This window comes from Lonchura striata, chromosome 1 (genome assembly GCF_046129695.1).
Source record: "Lonchura striata isolate bLonStr1 chromosome 1, bLonStr1.mat, whole genome shotgun sequence".
In the NCBI taxonomy this organism is placed as follows: domain Eukaryota; kingdom Metazoa; phylum Chordata; class Aves; order Passeriformes; family Estrildidae; genus Lonchura; species Lonchura striata.
This window is the reverse complement of record NC_134603.1, coordinates 138,248,180-138,272,494: the sequence shown is the minus strand read 5'-3', so window position 1 is coordinate 138,272,494 and position 24,315 is coordinate 138,248,180. Positions and strand designations below refer to the sequence as shown.

The 24,315-nt window shown below is 37.4% G+C and overlaps 1 protein-coding gene across 4 annotated transcripts in view; it reads left to right on the top strand.

Annotated features, from left to right (window-relative positions):
- Nucleotides 1–24,315, top strand: part of NEBL (nebulette) — a 258,063-nt gene that overhangs the window by 55,866 nt on the left and 177,882 nt on the right. For all 4 annotated transcript variants that reach the window (XM_021530375.3, XM_077788465.1, XM_077788457.1 and 1 more), the window contains one exon: nucleotides 17,916–18,000. In XM_021530375.3, coding sequence (XP_021386050.1) covers nucleotides 17,916–18,000 — 85 coding nt within the window. The remainder of the gene's footprint in view (nucleotides 1–17,915; nucleotides 18,001–24,315) is intronic.

Here is a 24,315-nt window from a genome sequence, read left to right as displayed (position 1 = left end):
GCTGTGGTTAAAAAAAAAAGTTTAAAATGGTAGCAAAGCCTTTGCAGAGCTGGGACCAGTGACCTTGCGTAGGTTATACGTCACTAAAAAAGTGCAGATAAAGCAGGTTTGCAATTCTACACATGATTTTTTGGATAATCTTTTAATAAAAAGCTTGTTGTTTTTATGTTATCTTCTAAATGGGAAATTTTTTACATTTGATTTAATCCACTTGAATTATAAAGGATGCTCTGCATTCCTGAGGCTCCGCTAAGAAGGGGTCAGTGGGTAAGTCTTCAATTGCATAGAAACAGCTTGGGTCTGGTTCTGTTTGATTTAAATATTTTTAACCTAAATCAAATACAGAATGTAACACTTGGACACCATATGGATTCATGATGTTTATGAGAAGAATTAGGAGGGATATAAAATTCATAAATCAGGGAGTGGCTGCCGTTGATCTGTAAGTGTATTCTCTTTCCTAATGACAGAGATAGATAATCAAGTTCAGATCTCTTGACATTTCAGGGCAGAATGTGCAATATAAAGCATAAGAAACCTTCTTGGACTTTGAGTGCATTTCATGCTATGTTTCTAAAAGACCATCCTGTCCTCTTTTTTTGGGACAGAGATAGCAATGTGGAATTTTTGTTTGTCTAGCATGGTTGACCCATTTTCCCTCTCTTTCTGTCTCTGTCAGCTAATAACATAATATCAGGAAAGAATATAGTTTATGCCTTATTCTCCAGCTACTCTCTTCCACTTCCCCCTGTTATAAAACATTTTTGAGACTCATTTTCTTCAGCCTTTCCCTCTTTTTTTCCTTGAGATGCCGCTAAGTACTTTGTCACCGTGCTGCTTTTTCCCCCATCAATATTTCCTTGTGTGCCCTTAGTTCAGATAGTTCTGTCTCTCAGGAAAAGGTTAGTTTTATAATCTTGGTGAAACCTGTCTTTTTAAAAACAGACTAAGATCAAATTGAGCTGATCAACTTAAATGAAAGAAAATGGAAAGCGCAAATCTGCTTTAACTCAAACCCGGTACCTAAAGCTAATATGGATTAGGTCACATTTGGCAAGTGTGTGTATCTCTGGGTTGCTTCTATTAACTGGGTCCATGTTCTCAGACTTGCTGGAAAAAGGAATAGAAAATAATTGGTGGAACCTGAAGTTACAAAATTGACCAAAGACAGGAGATAGTGTTGCATTTGCTGTTCTGGCTGCATATGCATGTTTAGCATTTGAAATTAGTTGGGTTTTAAAAACTTCCGCTGCATCAGTTTGTTTTTGTTTTAGCACCAGTCAAGAAATACAAAGTTACAAAAATTATCTCTTAATCTTAAGAGGCCTGTGATCCACATTCAGAGCAGAGTATAACTGAAGAAGTCTTTCAGGTGAAGGACTAATTGTTTTCTCTGGGCACCCTTTTAGTTTTTGAATTAATGCATATTTCTAATACTTTGCCTTTTGCTTGCACCTTGGGTCTCTTACAGAGGATAAATAAGGTGCTGTACAAGTATCTGATGTTTTAAGCTGTTAGACTTTGGTATAATGAGTTTTTTTTCTTAGGCTGTAATCTACAAGTGGGACAGCAGGGAAAAGCCTTAACAGGCCTTCCCAGCCTTGAGCCAAGTCCTGTTAGCAGGACAGAAAGCTATGGATGGCAAGCTGAGCTGTGTTCCCACTGAAGTGTTTCTCACAGCTGTTTGGAGCTGTGTTGTGGTCACAAACAGCAGACAGTCCACTTTCATGTGCTGACCCAATTGTTCGCTGTCTTTCTGTGCCAGTGACAGCCCCTGCTGCTTGTGTGCATCACGACCAGCTGCTGCTTAGCCTGGGTAACCTTTGCTTCCTTCAAAGACAACTGTGGCTTGAGTGCTTTTGGACTGATGGAGGTCTCAGTGGAGTATTTTGTACTAGATGTGTGTGCATGTGTTTAACACAGCAGTAACATAGAGAGGAATGTGCTATAAACAAGGATGAGGTAGGTTATTCAGTATAAGGGTAGCAGTGACATGTAAGGATATTTAGTTACTACAGCCTGGGAAAACAGAAACAATGGCCATTAATTACCTTATGGAGGATGTTGTAAATTTTTCCTATATGTCATATTTTGTGCTCAGTCCAGGTTTTCACTGGCCCATTTCTGTGCACTGACAAGATTCCTGCTGAGGGCTGCTGTAGCATATTTAGTGAACTTGTTTTTCATTATACCAAATCTATTTTGTTTAACTTCACTTTATCCATGAGGTTTGAAGCACATGCTTATTAGACATATGATTAATGTATAGATACATACCTAGATAAGTTATCACTACTTACCTCATGTCAAGACAGCTGAGGTGTTGGAATCTCCTTGCTTCTGCACCAAGCTCAGCCTGGTTGTTGCATATCAGTCTTTGACTTTAATGAAACTCAGCCAAGGGCTGCTGCACTGGTGCAGTACATTTCTTATTCTGATACCTATTTTCTTTTCCAGTGTGCTGAGGTACAGTACAAGCAGGTGCACTACCTTCATATAGTTCAAGAAGGAAATACGACTCAGATTTTACCAAGTATCTAAAGTTCTGCTGGGCATGAGCCCTACTATCCTCAATGTAAGAGCCCACCAGTTCAAAGATGTCTCTACAGAGCCTTAGAAATGTGACTGGCATCTATCTTAGAATCATATGATATTTCAGACTGAAGGAACCTCAGGAGGTCCTGTTCAGAAGAGAGTCAGCTGTGATCATTCAAATCTTGAAAACATCCAGCAATGGAGCCTGTATAACTTCTTTGGTAATCTTTTCCACTAGTTGACTGTCCTTATGGTGGAAGAGTTTCTTCTTATATCAAACCTGAACCCCTCTTTTTTCAATTTATGCTCATTGTCTATTGTGTTCCCACAAGGCATCACTGTGAAAAGCCTGGCTCCCTATATTTGATACTCCTTGCAGAATTTCTCTATTTCTGTCTTTTTGTCTTTCTGTCTTTCTTTCTTTTCCAACTCCTTGCAAGTGTTGGAAGGTTGCGTCAAAGCCTATTCCCCAGTCTGAACAAGCCATGATTCCTTATCTTGTTCTCATGGGGTAAGTCTTCAGCCAGCTGATCTCACTCTGGTTTATTGATTTTTCTGATATTGCAAGCCCAGTGCTAGATGCAGGATTGTAGATGTGGTCTAATGCATGCTAGACAGAAGGGGATAAGTGCTTCTCTTGATCTGCTAGCTGTGTTCCTGTTGATGCAGCCCAGGCATCCTCCTGTGTAAAGGGAAGCTATGTTGCCCACGCAGGGCATGAGCAGAGAGAGGCTTAAGGCTATCTAACATAACAAGGGTGTTTTAAACTGCAGCTTGCATTGTCATGCGAGTAGCAGGAGGCAGATGGTTGAGCCTTCTCTAGTAGCAGTCAGTATGCCACCATGGTGTGTCTCTTTCAGGCTCCAACTGTTGTCAGGCTGGTGGTGGAGTCACCTCTGGTGGGACATATGCAAGACTATCATTGTATTTGGCACCACACAGAGAGAACTGTACACTGAAGGCCCTTTGTGCAGGAATTACTGGAAACAGAACCCCGTTCTGGCATGTGAGATTCCTTGTTCATTTGTTGCTTCCTTCCCAACACTTTCAGCTAAGAACTGATAGGCAGAGTTTTAGGGGTAGAGATTTGAGATGAGTAATGAAAGAAAGGGACAAGAAGTGAAATGTGTTGGGACAGTGAGTCTTGTTTCTCTGGCCAGCTGCAGTGCTGGCCATTGGAAAGACTGCCTTCATACCACTGCTGGTTTTACTTTGGTTATAAATGTTTGCAGCTGTCCTTTCCTTATTTACCTTACTTAGCAGTTGCTGGCTTTGGGGAGAAAAAAAGCTACCTGATCGATGTATGAGAGTTCTCAGTAGCAGGCAATTTACTATTAAGGTAAATAATAATAGTGACAAGAAACTAATGACCATAACAGAATTTGAGTGTTTAAATATCAAATATATGTGTCTTTTTCTTTCTCATTTAATCCACTACTAGAAAAATAGGGTCAAATAGGGCAAGTTAAAGGAAGTGCTCATTTACCTCTGTTCAGCCCTGGCGAGAATCTGGAGTGGAGTACTGAGACATACTGGAATGAAGCAAAGGGCCTCACAGATGAACTTGAGATTGACTTTCCACTGTGAAAGTGATTGGGCACTTGACACAGGTTGCCCAGAGTGGCTCTGTCCTTGGAAATACTCAGAAGGGGACTGGGCATGGTCACAAGCAACCTGCTGTAGTTGTCTGTGCTTTGGAAATTTTTAGAGGACACTTCTAGCCTCAACTTTTCTGTGATTCTGTGATTTAGAAACAAAGATGCAAGAGGGTTTAGAAAAGCCACACAGAATAATGCACGTTGTTAAAATGGTGGAGCAGAAGTTCTTGAATTTTCTTCCTGGAGAGCACAGGAGGTGGGAGTCCAGTGGTATAGGAACTCTAGCTCAGATTCCTTTGTTTCATCTGTATTAGCAAATTAGAGATATGAATGAAACTCATGGTTAAATTGCTTACATTGCTGAAATGCTGAAAGGCACAATAACTTCAGCCAGTTCCTAGGTATGGCTCTGTTCACACACAAGCCAACTTCTTCTCTGCTCAGGCAATTTGGATACCCTGTTTTGGACAGTAGGAGAGTTGAGCGGTAGTTTGTGGGCTGCTCTATGGCACTCAGCCTCACTACCATTGAGTGTTGCTAGATGTTTTTAATTAGCTAGCAGAGATGTGAAAGTCTAAGTGCCTGGAGCCATTGCTGGCAACCTGAAGAAAAGCCTTTTGGCTTAGCTCTAGCTCCTGTGGTTTTAGGCTTGTGGATCACTGGATTTTCAGGGAAGGACCTCATCGATCTTTTACGACTGATAGGGAGCCATGAGACTAGACACTGTGTGAGCCAGAAACTCCCAGAGATTGAGCTCCAAGTATCAGCCTAATTTATTAAAAATTCAGAAACCTTAAAAGAAACAAGAAGACATTAACAAACATAATAAAGGACTTAAAAAAAAAAAAGGCACTTAAAAGACATAAAAGTATTTGCATGGGGAAGGTATATATTTTAAATTCTGAACAGCAAAAATAGCTATGCTCTGTTGTTCCATTTTATTTCTTAACAAGGCAGAAATTAAACAGCTATGCTGACAGTAATCCCTATACCTATTCTTTGTAATATATCCAACTTCTCATCAAAATGGTACATTTAGTTTTTCACTAGTGAGCAATGCACAACTTGTGTACTTTTAAGAACTTTGATGAAACCAGGTTCATTTAGTGTGCCCTCAAACTTTCTTCCCTGCCCCCCCTTCCTCCCCCCTCCCCCCCAGTTATCTTTTTACTCCACAGGATTTCTGTCTTGTGAAAATAGTTTGTTTTTTCAGGTTTTTCAGGTACTTATTTTGGATTCCATCACAGCTTTTCACCATTTGGACTTCAGTGAAACTGGGGATGTTCATTGAGTCTTCAGTGTGGGCAGCTGTCATTCATTTTACTTTTCACTTGAATAACATGCTTAGCAAACTTAGGCTGTGGTGTGCAGAGGTCTTTCTTTCTTTGCCTTTGTTGATCACTGCAGTGCTCCACAGAGGCCTTAGCTTTCTCAGGTGAGGTCTTCCTGCTCCTGAGTGGAGTAGAAGTGACAATGCTCAACACCTTGGATATCTGGGATTTAATAAAAAGGCAGACAGAGCTCTGTCAGTCAGAGGCTCACATATGCTGGTGCAGGAGGACAGACAGATGAAGGGGTCTGGCAAAACTGAGCTCTTTTGCAGATTTGAGCAATGTGTTTTAAGATTTAAATCTGTTCTGAGATTTTGCAGTTTTAAGCAGATGCTTAAAAATTGCTTTAAGCATTTGGAAAAGCTCTAGATTGAATATTGAAAGTGTTTTTATTTTGTGCATTTGTTCTTGTGTTGAAAGCTATTTATGGTAGGAACTTTAAACTCTTGTCTGGTAGTTTATTTTCACCACAGTGTAAATATCCATATGAAGCTCCCAGGAGTAATCTCAACACAGGCAAGGAAATATAATTATATATCCAAGAGACTATTGCAACACAGTTCAGTTTTGACAAAAGGCTTATGGCTTCTTCAGCTTTAAAATACTGTTATTTTTTTTTTTCCTGAACTATTCAGAAAATATAGTTTTTGTAAACTAAAATATCTTTGTAGTGTAAATTTCAACAGGCCTGTAGAGGAAGCAATGTGCTTGACCAGTGATTTCATGTGACTTGGCTGGCACTCAGGAAATGTTGGTCACTGAAGTGCTTCAGAGGCTCCAGGCTTCTTCCTCACCAAGTTGCAAGAAATTGGTGGAAATATACTTTTAATTTCTATGAACGGACAGGGTTGACTGGATCATTGCATGAGATTATTAGTAGATCCATAGAAAACAAAAATTGTCTAAGTCCCAAATGAAAGCTTTATGAGTCTGTGGAAATGGAATTAAAGTTACTTACAAATAACGAAATATCTAATTGCTATGTTCTTCATTAATTTTTATAAAATAATAATTTTATTTTTGCATTTGTGAAAGACTTTATTAGTTATAACCTGTGTATAGTCGTAACAAAATTTGGCAACAAAGTCACTATCACTGTAGTGAAATAGCATTTTTTGACAATAAAGTGTTTTTTCATAAAAATGTAATTTAGCAGCTGAAATATATTCCACCAGTTTAAAGGAATCTCTGTGGTCTTGAAACCTTGATTTATTGACTTTTTAAGATGACAGTTTTGTGGTTTTACTGTCTGTTATGCTAGCAAAGACGTGGTACTGATCATGCACTGACAGGGTAAATAATAATTTTTGAACCATAAGACCAGTTTTAGGTATTCACATGCAAGCTTCAGTTGTGAACATATTTCCTGCAATACTGAACTTCAATATAGCAGCTACAGATAGTTTGCTTTGCATTTCCTGTCATCTCTCTTTATCTGTTACTCAAAGGCACATATTCAGTTTTATTCTGAATGGATTCAGTTGCCCTCTGAGGGCTCTGGCCATGGAGGATCTGGCTGATAGATTTGAAGAAATGTAGTAATAGGTGTAGAAGGGGCTCAGACAGTGACATCTGACAGATCTTTGGCCTGCAGCATTTAGGAATAAAAAGGAAAGGTAGAAGATATTTCACTTTCTTTTTTTTTTCCATGGTTACGAATACCTTCCCAGGTCTTCTGTGTTCCTGTGGTGTAAATGCTATTTAATGACTAAGCTGTGTGATCTGAAGCATGAGCTTGTCCTTTCATGTTGCACATATCACATGTCTTTTCACTATTAGTTCCAACAAGTGACTCCCTTTCTTCTCCATCTATCCCATAATTCACCTTTTTGCATTTGATCTGGCAGTGTGATAATGTATCTGCTCTGACATGCTGAGTTTTTACATACCTCATGGAAATAGCTTTTTCTCTGTGTTTTGCTGTAGTTATAGTACTTGGTTTATGCTTTGGGCAGGCCTTTTCTGTAAATTGACTTAGGAATTGCTTGCATTCCTCTTATATGTGATCTTGTTTGTGCCTGTTTTCCATCCTAAAGGATTAATTTGTTAGGATATCAGCAGCCATTCATCAGCTGCTCTCTTCTGTCAAAGTGGGGAGATGGAAAGCATTTCTTTGCCTTTTGACCTGAAGTTATTGGAAGGCTCTTCAGCCTAAAATAATGAAAAGCTCTGGAGATGTTATCAAGTTCTGCTTGTTTGCAAAGAAGCAAAATGGATGCCCTGCCCCTGGAAGTGTTCAAGGCCAGGTTGTGGCCTTGAACAACCTGATCTAATGAGTGGTATCCCTGACTGTGGGGATGGACTAGATGATCTTTATGGTCTCTTTCAAACCAAGCCTTTCCATGATTTTATGATTCTATTGTTTGAGTAACACTATCTGTGGAAACTTGTGGAAACCATTTGGATGACATGCAGTGCAGTTGCTTCAGTCTCTGGAACAGTATTTGGGTGGAATTTATGGTCTGTGTCCAAGAAAGTGATGGGAAAGCCCGTGCTCTATGAATTACATAAAGCTCATTCATTTGCCTAAGTCTTTAATTGAAAATACTAAGAGCCGTGACAGAAACCCCTGTACTTTAACAGGCAGCTACATGGGAGTATTGTTTCAAGCAGGGAGCAAAGAGAGAAAGCAAAGAGGAGAGGGGACAGTCTTTGTAACAATACTAATGGAACATTTAATTAGCAATGGCAACTGCACCTGGTTCTAGTCAAAATAATTAACGGTCCATGAGGAGCTGAGAGCATAAATATATGCAGACGTTCTGTAGGTGTTTTCTGGGTATTAGTGAAAATGTGACATAGTTGTTGCTTTTTCATGATAAACACATAAAAAGGAATCTGTGTTTTGATTGAATTACACAGGCTTTAGAATTTGGAGCTTACAGACCAGATCTTCTGTGAAATATGGCACCCTATGCCACATCGTGAGGTGTTTAAAACAGTATGTGATGTGTTGTATAGAACAGTATCAAATTAAATTGGTAATATATTGACTTTTGCCAAGGATTTACATTGAAAATGACATTTTTTGCTTTTGCACCCTTGTATCCTTTCAGCAGAACAAGCTAAAGCAGGCTCTACTGAGAGTATTCTTTATTTGTGAGCAAAAGCTGAATGTATCATTTAATGATTTTGTATAGGCAAATGTGCTGTAATATGAAATTGTTTTACACTATACCAGCATAAAATATCTATTATAAACAAAATAAACTTTTTTTCTATTTACAAATTTTATAGACATGGATACATGAAAGGAGAGACATTTTATAAAGCTTTACAGTTAACATAGCTGCTTAAAATGTACAATATATGAATAAGCAACTAGTACAACTTTCCCTTGACAAAAAAAAAGCAGCTTTTCCTTTTCTTTCCTTTAGCACATGTAAAAGTAACTCTGTTACTTTTTTGACTCTAACTTGGAGCTGCTGATGATGCTGTTGGAGTTACCATTTTAGAGGACAAATGCTTAATACACTTTACAGTTAAAGAGGCATTATTTGCTATGTCTTGAATGATAACTTTGGAATTCAGAAGTCATTGTCTAATGAAGCTTGGCTCTGTAGTTCTGTAGTTTTGCTAAAGAAATGAAATGAAGAAAAGCATAAAGATTAAAAGCTAGAAAACTTACACAGAAGAGTTAAGAAGTAGAAAACATGGAAGCTAGGAACTATTCCATATTTAGTTTCCCAGGTTTTGACTAATACCTTCAGTTTTAGGAGAGCACAACAGCTGGACCCCAGTTTCATTACAGCTTTGATCCAGCACTATATGGGCTAACATGTTTTGAATGAATGCATGTGATGCCTTAAATTTTAGCTTTCAAATTTTTAAGATTCTGTACTGCATTAGGATGTCATTCTGAACTTAATATGAAATGTTAGCAAGTTCTCTCCACAGTTTAGTTAGACAAAATAATCCTTTTACAGCTGGAGAACCGAGGACACCGCTGCAGCTTCAGGCCCAAAAAGTACAAATAATTGTACTTTTGAGTACAATTGAGGAGAGCAGTCTGGGAGGGTGGGATTTTATAACATGAAGCTGTAATTGGATAATTAACCCCAATATGTAAATGGACCAAAACCTATAAAAATGTGAAAACTCATGATTTGGGGTCCGTCTTGGGTAGAGCCATGGCCAGGCTCCTGTACTGCCCAAGATGTATCCTTTGAAGGTCTTTTTAATAAATACTGAATTTATAAATAAATAAATTTATTCCTTTAACACTGTCTAGCCTCTGTTCCAGGTAGCCTTTCTAGGCACCACATGAATAAGAATTTCAGTTCTTAGTAGCAAATATTCATTCTTTCAATCAATACTCCTTTGGAAGAGGGAGGCTTAATAGAGGCAGTGAGCAATAGATAATCACTTGTTCTTGATTTCTGATGTTATTGTAATAGATTTTTGGCATTAAAATTTTTAGAATGAAACTTCTCCCTTGTGTTGTAGCTCTTGCACTTGAAAAGCTGGCAGAGAAGAAAGCATCATTAGGATAGATGCAAGTTTTACTTCTTTTTGTTTATGGCTGGTCTTTATATCTGAAAAATAGATGTCCATTTAGATGTCGTATAGAAATCCCCATACTGAGTGCTACCAATTACTGGGAGCAATTACACTTGTATAATCAAGCATCACACTGCTCAATATACTGATATATTGAACATAGAATAAATAATAAGAAAATGTAGGAATTCTGTAAGAATATTTGCCATTGCTGTATGCATGAATTATGCCTCTTTCACACATCCTTAAAAGAGGCCAGCAAGATGTTGATGGGGTAAACTATGGGTCATACTGTGTGTTTCTTTACTCTGCTAAATCAGCTGCTGTAAATTGACAAATGAAATTAGTGAGAAACTCAGCTTAAGTTTGTGTTTTTCCTGCTCATATTTATGTTCTTTTGTCTCCCAGATATTTTGGAAGAAATAATAATCACAGTATCTGGAAGAAAATACTATGGAAATATTGAATCATCAGCCTTTTGTTGTGCCACTGGTGATTAGAAAGTTTTCTTAAACTTCTGTGAAGTTTTCTGTGTCTAGGTGGTGTATAAGCCTGGGTGAGCTCACTGAGTGATATCCTGGGAGCAGTCTAGCAGTGACAAATGCTAGTATGTATGTGTGTCTTCGGTGGATTTTGCTGTTGCAGTCAGATTTTTGTTTATTGTTTTGTTTTGCCACTGTTGCCTTCTCCTTTCAAGCTTCTCTGAACTTTCTGTGCATCTTTTTGTGTCTCCTTCTCCAACAGTGGTTCTCACTTTTTGATCTGTTGTCAATGCCTACTAGTGTGCTGCCAATAGATTTCTGCACAGCTCCAGGCTATGCTGCAGTTCTTGGTCTGCTACTGACTAATTTTCTTTCCCCAAGCACTGGAGTCCCATAGCTGAGGAATAGGTAAATTATTGAAAGGGTGAGTGCCTGGCTCCACTGAAAATTCTAGCAGCTCTACTTTTGAAGTCCATGATGATTGGATTTTACTCTTTTTGATCTTTTTGCTGAATCTGGATGCTACTGGGCTGAGATCTGTATTGTAACAATTCTTAGTATTATATGATAAGATATGAACTGTGTCCTCCTCCTGCTGTATTTTTTCAAATCATTAAAATGTAAATGTTTTGACCTAAATTTCTCAAGAAGCAAGACTTGCTTGTGTCTTTAACAATATATCTTTCTATGTAGAATAAATATAAAATTGCAAAAGAGAGAAAAGAAAAATGTAAGAAATGGGGAAAAAGTTAAGATCACCTGAGATCACCTGGGGTATTTTTTAATTCTGAGACATTTTTTGGGAGGAAGCAGGAAGACAGCATTCCTTGGTGGTTAGAGCATGAGCCCAGCTGCCTGTGTGACACTGCTGGTGTTGGCCTAGAGGCACTTGGCCTTCTGTCTTCACCAAGCTGGCTCTAAGCAGTTTTCAGGGGAGCTACTTGAAATCAAAATATGAATATGGGAACATTGCAAATTCAGACAACCCATGTATCTGAAAATGTATTTGAGATAGGTTTTTTGGTGATCTTGGTATTGTAAGTACAAAGTAATTTAATGCTGTGGCTTCTATGCTTTTTCTCTAGAACTTAGCCAATACTGGCCACATGAGTAATGGTAATGATTTTGGATACATGCTGTGAGAAAGTTTGAAATTGACAAGGTTTTTGCTTTTTTCAAAAACTAACTGGCCTTTTAAATTCTGAAATAATTTACTGTGGGTCTTCTATCTAGACCTGTTTTCCATAGCTGCTCCTTCTGCCAGTGATTAAAAGATGGCTGTGCAGTCCAGTTCTCTGTTCTTTGGGGTTCCTCAATGTGTGACAAAGATTTGCAGAGTTAACTGCTCCGCTAGTTTGGTGCAGTAGTATTTAGGAGTGAAATTTCAAATGGTGGAAGCATGAAATTTGGAATTAGAGTTGTCTATCCAATTTTTTAAACTCTTTTATCTAAAATGTAAACATTTTCTGCCTTGTTGTTTTCAGTAAATAGTTATTTTTTTCAGCCTCTAACAGAGAACAGTAAGGTACTAACCTGAGTCTTGGGGCCAGATACAGTCAAAATATTTAATGTGGTCCTCCCTAACTTTAGATTTAGAAGGCAACCCCAGATATGGGTCTCTGTAGTTCTGTATTAAGTGCCAGTTTGGTAGCACAGTGTATATCATATGCCTGCTTTTATGGGATATGTGGACTTTCATTCACTCTAAGAGCAAAGGTGTTATGGCTTACCCCAATAAGCAAGTGGAATAGCCGTACTTTTTTAAAATGGATTTTACTGCTTGCTAACTCTCCTGCAAATCAATACAAGCTCATTGCTCTAGGGGATTTTTCTCATAAAAAAGGAGCTTGCATTTAGCTAGCATATGGGAGAAACTTTCTCCTTTACTTCAAGGAAGAAGTACAGATACAGAAATTAAATATTTGAAAAGTTTCTTGCAGAACAGAAGGCAAAAATTGAAAAATGTGTTCCAAAGCAAACTAATTGCAGCCAGAGTTCTTCATACAGAGGGGTAGATTCAGGCAGCCAAAGAGAATGCCATCTTTGGATAATTTCTGGAGAATTGCGATGTATTTCTTGTTCATTTCATTGCCCAGAACTGTATTATGCACTAGTTACATTATTCCTACTACAAAAGCCTTTATAATTGCATGCAAATAAGTGATCTTGCACAGAAAGCTCAAAACAAAAGAGAAAACCCAGAGAAATCCCTCCTGGAGCTTCAGAGCTGCAAGTGCAACTGAGCACGAATTTCAAATCAAGTAGTCAGCTGTGGGCAAGATCTCCCTCCTGCTGGTTCTTTCTCTGCTGTTTTGCATCTTGCATGTCCTTCTGTGAATGACACAGTTTCAAGATAAGGAGTTTAAGCAGTCTTGTGTCTCTTCCAATTGCCAGTTTAAACATTCCCAAACACAACTTAATACCCTGTCAACTTTATCCTGGAAAAATTATTTTGTCACGTGTCTTCTATATGAGACTTAATTGGAGACCTGTGTTTCTCCTCTCTGTTTTTGTGCTGTTTGTTGACATGGGCTCAGATCACATTTACCAGATTGGGCCCTTGCAGGTCTGAGATCGAGCTTCCCTACCTGTCCATAATTTTTAAGCTTTGGTTACATCCAGACTGCTAAATTATTATTCACTATTTAATATCATTTTTCAATTTTTATATATGCTGTACTTAAGTGCTAGTTTTAAAAGCATAACTAATTTTAATAGTTTTCTATACTTGTTTTAAGATCGGTTTAGTTTTGTTATATTGTCTTACAGGTTTTTTGTTCAAATCTGCATTACTGCAAGTGAAAAGAAGTTTTTCTTTGTTTTTGTGGTTTTTTTTTTTTTTAATTTTCTTTTTTTTTCCTTTTAAACCTTCTCTTTTAGAGTTTGCTTAAATTAGAAGAATAGTTTTTTTGGGTAAAACATAGGAGAGGACAGATAGCCTAATGTGACATCCAGTGATGGCAATTGGTATTATGAAAAGATGTGATGGAGCTGCCTAGGAGACTGATTTTGATTTGTATATTTTGTACCTGTTCTCTGATTAAAAAATATCACAAATTTAATGTTGCAGGCAAATATGTAATAGGTATTTTAGAGGAGACATAACTCCATAGAAATCTAGTACTTCTGACATGGTCAGAATTCTGTAACTGAACAGTTAATTTACAGTTATAAGAAACACACACAAATCTCTTAGTATTTTGTAAATGTTGGTTAAGTCAGAGTGATGTATAAGGAAGGTAATTCCAGTAGATGCTTGAATTTATCTCAGTCTGAATCTGACCTTTTACAGAAGAGACGAAGCTGAACTTCATCCCATTCTCTCTCAGAACATTTTTCTTTCCTTTTGTTGGATTGAGCGCATGGAAAAGTGGATGAAAACTTTACAGCTAAAAACGTATTTAGGAAATTTTCTATGTTTAGTCATTGGAAAAGCTAGGTAAGTTTCAGGTGCTTTCCTGAGTTCTCAGAGGCTTTACTGATCCTGTTTTCAATATAAGGAGTTTCCTCATAAGCAGCAAGAGATTGAGTTGTGGTTTGCTTTTAAATCAAGCTATGCAGCTGAGGCAGGCAATACAGTAACCCGCAGCAGAGACAATCTACTGTGTATCCTGATTTGTTCTGGAACTTCTTGTATAGATCTTTATAGAGGATTAATCCTAATAGCATTAGTGTGGTAAGACATATTGCTAAGTAGACTTAGACAACTAACAAAGACTTAAAACAAACAAAAAAATCCTTTGAACATTGCCATTAAATAGCTGACATGAGATCAACCTCCTTAACCAATTCCTGGCTCTTTCTCAGACATCATCTCAGACAAAAGGGAAGCTGAGCAACGGATTACCAGGGACCACTGTCAGCCTTTTGAATTAAAGGCTGTTGCCATCCAGTTACTTATCCTTATTCAGAACATTTTGATGAAATGGGGTATAGACCTAAACTGATAGTTAAAGAAGAAGATTATTGAATTTTAACACTTGTGTTTCAGCCTTTTATTTCAGACGAAAGTATCTGATGGTATAAGGTATCTTTGATAGTTTTCACTTAATTTAATATTTTAAATACTGGTAATTATCCTGAAGACATGGTATCAGTAAGCTTAAAACAAATATGAAAAGCTGAAGATAGGATTTAAATTTAACAGTAGTCTTTTTAATGCATTTGAGGCAAGAATTTCCATAAATTAGAAGGGATGTATCTAAACCCATGTCTTTCTGGTTTGAAATACCGTGTCAGTGGTTTCATAAATCAGCTGTGGTTAAAATGACAACCCATAGTAGAATGCACTGCTAATTTAATTTTGCTAAATGATTCTTATTGTAACTGCTGTAATACATTTTGATAAATGGTTTACATTTTGATAAATGGTTTAGATGATCAGTTTAAAGACCAATTTAAATTTCAGCAGTTTTGTTCACTTGTCATTGTTTTCTTCCATGGTCAAGTGTAATACTTTTCATTGATAAAATCAGTTTATATAGTATTTTCAAGCATATTAAAGCACAGCTTCTTCAAGACTGAACATACCTTTTTTACTTGGAGTATGGAGCAAGTGCTTCTGAAATAAATAATGATCTTAGGTACATTGGTTCTCAAGTGGTTTGCTTGGAATGTTGAAATACCTCTGAGCTTCTGAACAGTAGTTGTGGAAGAAAGCATTTATTTACAAATGATCAGAAGTAAGAGCTGGTGAATGATGGGGACAAAGGTGTATGTTTTTATGCTTCAGAATAGAGAGGTTTAACTTGAGAGCCTGGGTTTGCAGTTCTCTGCTGCTGTTCCTGACAGGCTCCCTGGGGGCTGTGGCTCAGACACTTACCTCAGTATTGTCCACACAATTCCCAAGGGGACCAGGCCAAAAACCCTGTCTGAGCTGGCTGCACTCTGTGTTCTCCGTGTTAAAAAAGATGAATTCATGTGATTACTATGATTATACTACCAGGGTCATGATATGTAACCATGGTGTAAAGCAGTGAAATGAATGTTAATGCTTTCAGCATTCAACATGTGCTTAATATAATATTTTAGATGCATGTATGGCAGATTATATTTTTTTAGGGATAGGGATTTTTTTCATCTACAGGAGCTATCCATGGATACCTCATGGCTGCTATGTGGAAGGCTGCTAAGCTTTAAGGTGTGAATTGTGCACCATTGCTGCAATCTTCCTTGGGCATCAGCAGGCCCTGGCTGTGAGGTGGCTTGTTGCTTTCCCCATCTGCTCATTGCTGCTTTCCAAAAAGGGCTTATGACCCTCCTTGTGGCCAGTCTGGCATTTGTTTTTTGCCTCTATACAGAAGAATGAATTGTGAGATTGAAAAAATAAAGAAAAAAAAAGAGGAGCCCTTCTGGAAGTATCTTCCTTGTCCCAAGGTATTTCACAATGCACCATCTGCCTCGTGCAAAGGCTGGTTCTGCCTCCCTGTGTGTGGCTGGAGCTGTGGCTAAGCTCTTCTGCTGGCGTTGGCTGGTCTGAGGGGTGGTGGGGGGGAGCCCCTCATTTGAAAAGGAGGGAAGGGGCAGCAGCACATGCAGAACTCGGTGCTCTCTCTGGCCAAAGCTCCATCTTGGGTGGGACTTCGGGAGGATTTGGCTGTAACTCCAAATGAATATCTGAAGGGTGTCATGCCTAGAAATTCTGCTTTCTAGTTTTCAGTGACATGAGTTCTCTGAATAAGTGGCTGACATAAACTTAGAGTAGCATTGTTTGTCCATCTGCTAGTACCCAGTCTGGGATAATGCTTACATTTCTGTGTAGAAAAGCTTTCTTTCATCAAGATGTTTAAATTTTTGCTCTTTCTATGCAGTTATTAGCCCTTGAGAGCCTCAAGTCCCTAGGTTGTTCTGTATTTCTCCTCTGTTTTCCCTGTGTAATGACAACATAAATGAGGTGATGTTCCACAGCCTCTTGGTGCAGGAGTCTGTTCCATTGTGCTGTGGTGTAGAAGTCGGGCAGTGCAAGATGTCATTTGATGGGGGAATCAGGTCTGGAGCAGTCGACTGTATTAAGTTCAGGCAGCATTTCTCATGAATTATGGATTTTGCATTTCTGAGGGGGAAATATCAACTTTTGGATAAAACCATAAATCCTTAATTTTTTTGCTTGTTTCATTTTTACAGATTTTTTTTTTTTTTTTTTACTGAAACCATACACTTCATGGAAATAGAACTTGTACAGAGAAAACTTCCTTACAAAATACAATTTTGAAAGAAAATACATATCACGTTTATACAGAACAGAAATTTTATTATGAAATCATAGCAACAGCATACAACTAGCTGCTGAAAGAACACACTAGAGATGGCCTGGAGTTTGAACATGGAACTGTTTAATACTGCATATTCTCTGTCTTCAGACAGTTACTGCTTACCCTCTCTGTAGAACTTGTACTGCAATTGTTATTGTGTGTGTAACACTGTGCCTGTTGTACTCTGAAATGTTGGAGGCACAAATAGGGGAGTTGGCAGACATGGGAAGCTGTGAATGGTAACTGAAGACATGAGTGCCTCATATCATAATAAGGCGAACATTTTAATTTCAGACTGAAAATGATGGAACATAATTAGTAAGAATTGGTTTGCTCATAGTGTTCCTGGCCCATAATATTATGTCTATTTTTGGCTGTGTTGTTTCATTTTGTTATTTGCTTTTTTTTGTGGTCTTTCCTATTAGGGAACTTCCTGTCTGACAGCAAAATTACAGGATAAATCCATGAAAATTAATAAATAGTGGTTCTGTAAATGAGGAGGACTTGATGGCTATAGTTCACAGAATCACAAAGTTATTAGGATTGGAAGAGATCACCAAAGGCCCTCTAGTCCCATCTCCCTGCTCAAGCAGGCTCCCCTAGAGCATATTACCATAAAATGCCAAAGCAAATAGTAAGAGCATATTGTAAAGGTGTAAAATTTCAAATGGAAAGAAAAGATGCCTGACGCATTGCAGTTCTGAGACACCACAACCTTTGGTGCTGGGTATTACAGTACTGTATTGATGTATTTACTGTTAAAGCATTTGACATTCCTCTACCCAGAAAGTACCTGCTTTGATCCTTCTGGTTCCTACACTAAAGGATTAAAGACCCTGTGGTACTCCAGCTGTGCTCTCTTATGTAGCATTGGTTTCTGTAAACCAATTTCATTTTAAGGGCTTTTAGTTTAGTCTTTTTTAGCTTTTAGTTTAGTCCTTGTCCAGCATATGACTATACCAAGACAATGCAGTTAAAAGTAGTTTTGATCACTCTATTGAAAGCAAATTTTGGCTGATTGGTCTTTGAAGTCAGTGGACAGTGGACTCCTTTGTGTTGTTTCTGTAAGGCACGTCTGACACAATATATTTAAATATTTTAATTCATAGCAAACTATGAAAGAATTCTGTACACTGTAGGAAAGAGTGCTGGGATGCATTTGACTTCCTAGCATGTGCAAATATTTACTGTTTGGCTTTGTACTTCTTCTTTTTCTAGACATTACCCAAAGCAGTCCTTCACTACAGTGGCTGATACACCAGAAAATCTTCGCCTGAAGCAACAAAGTGAATTGCAAAGTCAGGTAAATAAAAAAATTCTTTTGTCTTGTTAATATTAGCTAGTCCACTTCTTTATTGTTTTTCAAAGTAGTAGTAGTATTTCTGTGTACATACATAGTAGCACTGCAGTGTAATTATAAAAAAATTGTCAGTTGGTATAATACTGCAAAACTCAAGGTTTTATTTCTGTTCCCACTTATATTAGTTACTGTACAATTGCAATTCCATTGACATCACTGGAATCCTTCATTTTCATCAGTACATGAAGCATCTAAATAGTTTGTAATGTTAGAAGTGATACAGCTTAACTCAAAGGGTTCATTTTCCTTTGACAAACTACCATTGTTAGCTTGCATTAAACTTAATAATAAAATAATGTGAGATTAACAAACAGTGAATTTGTCATTAGCAGATATTTAGAAGCCTTTAATAGTTATCAAAAATGAAGTGACTGAATAATCAGTTTACGGATCTCTTATGGCCTCCATCAACTAATATATGAGGCAGTCTGTAAGCTAGTTGTGATAAACACATTATCAATCAAAACTTATGTAGATTAATAAGAAACGTATTTAATTTAAAATGTAAAATGAGAAGAGGAAAACAAGAGAAGAAAACGGCAAAGAAGATTTAGATAACTGAATTACATGCTGACTGTCTACCATAATCTAAAGTTCTGACTGATAGTAATTAATGTAATAAAAGCCCTCCTCTCCCCCACTCTCCAGTATCACTTTATACTGATTTAAATTATGTAAAGTTGGCAGTTGTCCTGTGTAAGACAATTGGTAATATTTGATTGCATTTCATTTTATGAAAATTCTGGGGTTTTTTTCTGGTTCCACCATTTTTTCTAATGGTACCAGAGTTACCAATGTGGCACAAAGCGGAACTTAAAACCACTATTTTACAGGTCTTTTAAAAAGAATATAAGTTCTTAGCCCACTGTTTTTAGGGGTTTGAGAGAAAATGTTGTGATTCAGTAGAATAATAAAATGTTACTGCTCTTTACAGAAGATATAGGAGAAGTGGCTTTCCCTAACCTGTTTGAACCATGCTTCTGTGACACTGTGGAAGCATAAGGAAACTTTTTTTGGTATTCTCTATTTTTAAACTGAGAACTTAGCATTCTAGGATACTGGGTAAGCAAGAAATGTGGAGTTTGCCTATGAATAAAATTGCTGGAACTGTTCACAATGCACTTTAATAAAATATTAGATAATAATCTACTCAAAACTTAGAAATGGAAAGAAACCCTTAATTTTTACAATGTGCCTTTTTTCCAATATTACTAGTCAGAAAAAGACTTGCAGATCTAAATTACAAGAGCAAAAAATGCCTACTTGGAAGAAAGGCTGTAATGTTTTTGATAATTTGCTTCCTGGTTGTTGATTTACATCTAGACTGTGTTAAGTAGCCTAACCTGTGAATAATTTCAGTGCTGACATAAAGATTCCAGATACTTTTCCTTATCTGATTCAGATATTGTCCTAAAATATGACTAAATTCTGAATACTTTCTGTAATACTTTCAAGAGTATAAGGACTTGCCTTGAGAGGAACTGCTATCCTCAATCAGTCCTGTTGGCTGTCTAGTCCCTTGTCTTGTCTTTTCAGGGAAAGTTGAAAGACTCCCAGCCAGAAAAGAAAATACATGGGATATAATTTGACATTGTTCAGGTCTCATTCTGTTTCAGTTCTGTGCAGTAGAAAAAAGTGTGTGCACAGTTCAAGAAAAGCCTTTCATATGAAACCGAACTTGGCTGCGTGGAACCACATTATTACTGCCTTACAGTGCATTTGACAATTTGGGATTGAGTAAATTCCATGTTAGGCAATGTAAAAAATTATGTTGACTACTGAATAAGGAGAATTGCTTTTCTAAAGTAATAGCTGTTTCTAAGTAAACATCTTAATGCTTTTAGTTCTGAATAGGCACAACCCTGTGTTTAACTGCAGGATTCCCAAGTATTTTTTCAAAATCTGTAGCTTTAGAACTACTCTATTTTGCTCAGCAAAACATGAAGAATTACTAAAGGAAACACCATTAAATATTGTGTACTCTAAAATACACATTTTTGTAAATCTGTTATTTTTATTTTCATTTAAGCAGCAATTGGCAGTGTTTTAAGTTGCAGTGCTGGGTCCTTGGTCAAGAGTCCATTAAGGTCAGCATCAGGTGCCAGGGTGTCATGTTGACATAAATGACAAGAACAAAACTAACAAAACAAAATACTGTTTTCTAGTGGAGTCAATAGAAAATGGATAGCTCTTTGGAACACTTGAAAAATTACGTTGTTAAGAAGTCAAAGGACACCATTTAAAAGCTTTCCAGAGATCTCTGTTCTTCTATATTGTATAATATCAGAGCCTTCCCCCCCTTTAGGATTTTGCTTCCATGGGCTTTCATTCAGCTTTATAGTTGGAAGGAGATAAAAATTCATTTTGGAGAGACTGTGTTTGTTTTCCATTCTGTGGAACTCCACAGTCCAGTATGCCTCCTGACAGGAGAAAAATGAGTTTGGAGGTCCTTCATCCTCTAAGTGAAGAATAGAGACAGAAATCCAGTGTCTCAAACAAGATTTTTCTTTATGCCTCTCTGATTAAAAATCCCTATATTTTTGGTGAATTAGTGCATTCCTTGCTCCATAGCATGCAATGGATACTTTTCACATTCACTAGCCTCTCTTACATAAACTCAGCTATGGAAGTTACTGATATGCTCATCTCAGCTTTGTTTACTTGGGAATTTCCTTCATGTACTTTACTACTGATCTCTCTAACTTTACAACAATGTAAATTGCTCCATGGCCTTTAGTCCTCATCTGTGGCAATGCTGTGTACATCAAAAGCTGCCACTCCCATTGAACTTGCAAAAAAGAAACAGAGATGTTCTGCAGCAGTTCTTGGCAGGAAGAATATCAAAGTGTCAGATCAGAGAGAGGGCTGATGTTTAAGGTGTGTTCTACTCCAGCACTTTCTGAGGAAATGTACTTTCCAGTAACTCATGGGGAACTTGATACAAAATCATGGGTCTTGTCCAACTTTCTTCTTGTCCTGGCCTGTGGTGACTCACCCTGAGTCTGCTGTCCTTGGAAACTCCAAGTGCTTCTTTGGCAATTTCTTGTACTTCCCTTATAGGAACTTGGATAATTGAAAGAGTATCTGTGCTTCTTTAGGAGGAAACATACTTGCAGTTTTTCTTGATAAATGGAGTTCGTAAAGTGTTGGATTTCAAGAAGTACCATATCTTACGAGACATATGCAGTTGAATCAGACTATTATCCTAACAATACTATATTTTAACAGTCCTTATTTTCTCAGGAATTACTTGTGCTTGGATCTTTATCTGCCAACTCTCACCAGGATAATCATAGTATTATTGAGCATTTGGAATAGAGTCAGCCTCAGAAAAGGGAATAAAAAAATCTTTATGGTCAGATGTTTGCATCTGGGATGGCCATGTTCCTCTTTGTTCAGGCTGAAGAACAGACTGACTCTGTGTAGCAGTTTCGTTTGAAAGTGCAAGAGGTGACAGGTGTAAACTGAAATACAGAAGACTGCATTTATGCACAGGGAAAAACAATTCTGGTATGAGGGTGACTGAACACTGGCAGAAGGTGCCTGGAGAGATTGTGGGGAGGAGATTTGCAGAAGAGATTTAGGCACAGTCCTAAGGAGTCTGTGCTTTGAGTAGGGTGATGCACTAGATGACCTCCAGAGTTCCCCTGTATTTTTAGCTCTTCATATTCAGTGATTTGTCTCTGTCCTGTCCTTCCTCATGTTCCTCTCAACCAATTATCTCATCTTCTTGCCTTTTTCTCATCTTCTTGCCTTTTTCTCTTTGGTTCTCTGTTTCAAAAACACATGTTAAGCAGACTTCCAGGCAGATTATTTTTATTAGCTTGATTTGTTAAAAAAGCCTTTCAGTTTATATGCGCCTCTTTTAAGAAGTCTTTGGAATGAACTGCCACAGTGAATGCTATAGAGAATGAGCTGCTGTATGGATTACTAAAGCAGACATTGGATGGATTTCCTGGGGTACCCTGGGTGAGCTCATTGGAGAAGTCATGGAGAAAGCAGATTTTGGAGCTGGAGACAGAGATAAAAATATGCTCTTTCAGCTGTGAAAAGGAGGAAGCAGTATGATATGGCAAGCAGAGAGACTTTCTTATACCTTTATGGGTGATTTTGTAAGAAGACCCTGGAACAAATTTTAAAGATGGGACTTTTCCAGATAGCCATCAGGAGCTGATTTTTTATATATTCCTCTCTCTGGTTATCTGAGGATCTGAACCCAATCTACCATATGTGTATGAGGAGAGGGGCAACAGAGCCAGGAGAGAGTGCAGGCTTCTCAGGCATCTTCTTGCTATTATTTATGAGTGACAAATCCTGGAGATGTTGATTGGGTTGATGCATTAAAACAAACTCAGACTGCCTGCAGAAAGCTCTGCCGTGCTCCCCTGTGAACCCCTTCACAGTAGTATTTCATAAATTGTGCTCACCTACGAATACTGGTTTGTTCCTTCTTTCCCTCTGAAGACTATTTAAATGGCTTTTTTTATCTGTGTGAATCAAAGGCATGAAAATAATTCTTTATATGAATATTACAAAGCTCCAGAGGAGAGCAGGAGACAGAATGAATTTCAGTTTTCTGGGAAAATGGTTGTCACCTCTTCTGATTTATATCTTGCTAAGTATGTGAGGGATTTTGTCTGCATCCTGTGTGCACTGGACTGGCTCCTGTTATTGTGACCCCATGTATCTACACTGTTTCAGTTTCACTGTTTATATTGTTTATTTGTTTTCCCCCCCTTGCATTTACTTAGGCTGTAAGATTCAGAGTATAACAGTACTGCTTCCACTCCTCTCCTCTCCTGTCTGCTGCTCTTTGCTGTCATAGATGCTGAACCAGCATGTAGAGATAAGCACGTTGTAACCCTGTGCTTGGGAGACACCAGAACACGAAACAAAGACACCAAACAGGACGTAGTAGTGATAAATAAACAGATTGTACAGCAGAGAGGGAGTTTCTCTGTGGAATATATTTTTGTGTTATTGACACATTTGTAGCACCCTGAAATTCTTCTATTCCATATGTAAAAATACAAATCTTCTGCTGGGACATAAGATATGGTTATGAGCTACTTTTTGAAACAGAAGAGTTGTTTGCCTTAGCTTTAAGTTGTTAAGACTGAAGTATTAAATCTGATTCATGGTACTGTCTGCATATCCTAATTAAAAAAATTAATCTAATATAATTAGCCTGTATTATTATACAGAATTTTATACTGACTTCCAGTGGTAATGTGGGGAATCAGTGTGAGAAATATTATTATTATAGAAATAGAGTAGTATAGTATATATATATATATATATATAGTATATATATATAGTGTATATATATATATATATATATATATAATATATATATATAGTATAGAAAGAGAGTAGTTATTTTTTTTACCTGTTTATATTTTTCTTATGATATTGACTGTTCTTTCCCCTGTTTTCTTTTTGAGTCACATCACACCTTGATAATCAGTAAGTTAAGCTGTGTTGATAAGGGCAGTAAACTATTTTTCTTTTTTCTGAACCTGTGTTACTGTATCTATCTGTTATTATGTGTACATTAGCAAAACAACTGCTTCAGACTACTCTTTTTGTACTGTTTCCTAATTTCTCTGAAAAATATCTGCAAAGATAACAATGAAAGGAGCACATTACGAAGTAAAGATGAATACTTGCCCAACATTCAGAAGAAATTTTACACAGACTTGCATGTGAGCATGTATAGGAAATGGTTACAGCTTTTCACTGTTGATTTTATGATACAAAAGTGTGACTTTATTTTTTGCATTAGTGCTTGCCCTGTTGTTATTAAACACAGTGATGTGAAAACCTTATGTAATTTGATAAGAGAAAACCAGAACAGAACTGCATTTAAGGAAGCACAGTAACATCTGCAGATTCTTGGAAGCAAGCAGCGCAAACTTCCTGCTAGCTAAGAAGTTAAGGAGTCTATAAATACACAGTCATGGGAGAAAAATTGCATCTTCCAGTGCTAAGGCTCAGAAGTAAGCTACAAAATACATTAATATAATTAGATTAACTTTTCTAATGTATATTAATGAGAAAATAAACCCCTTAATACATTTTCTTTCACATGTGCATTTCAGATGTACATAATGTTTAACTGTAAAAAGCAAAGGTGTAATCAATGTACATGAAATAGAGGTAATTGTGGTAGGATGAGGGCAGAGTGGTCATGATTTATTATTAATAGAGTAATTATAGACAAACCTATTTTTATAGACTTTCTTATAATATTGAATC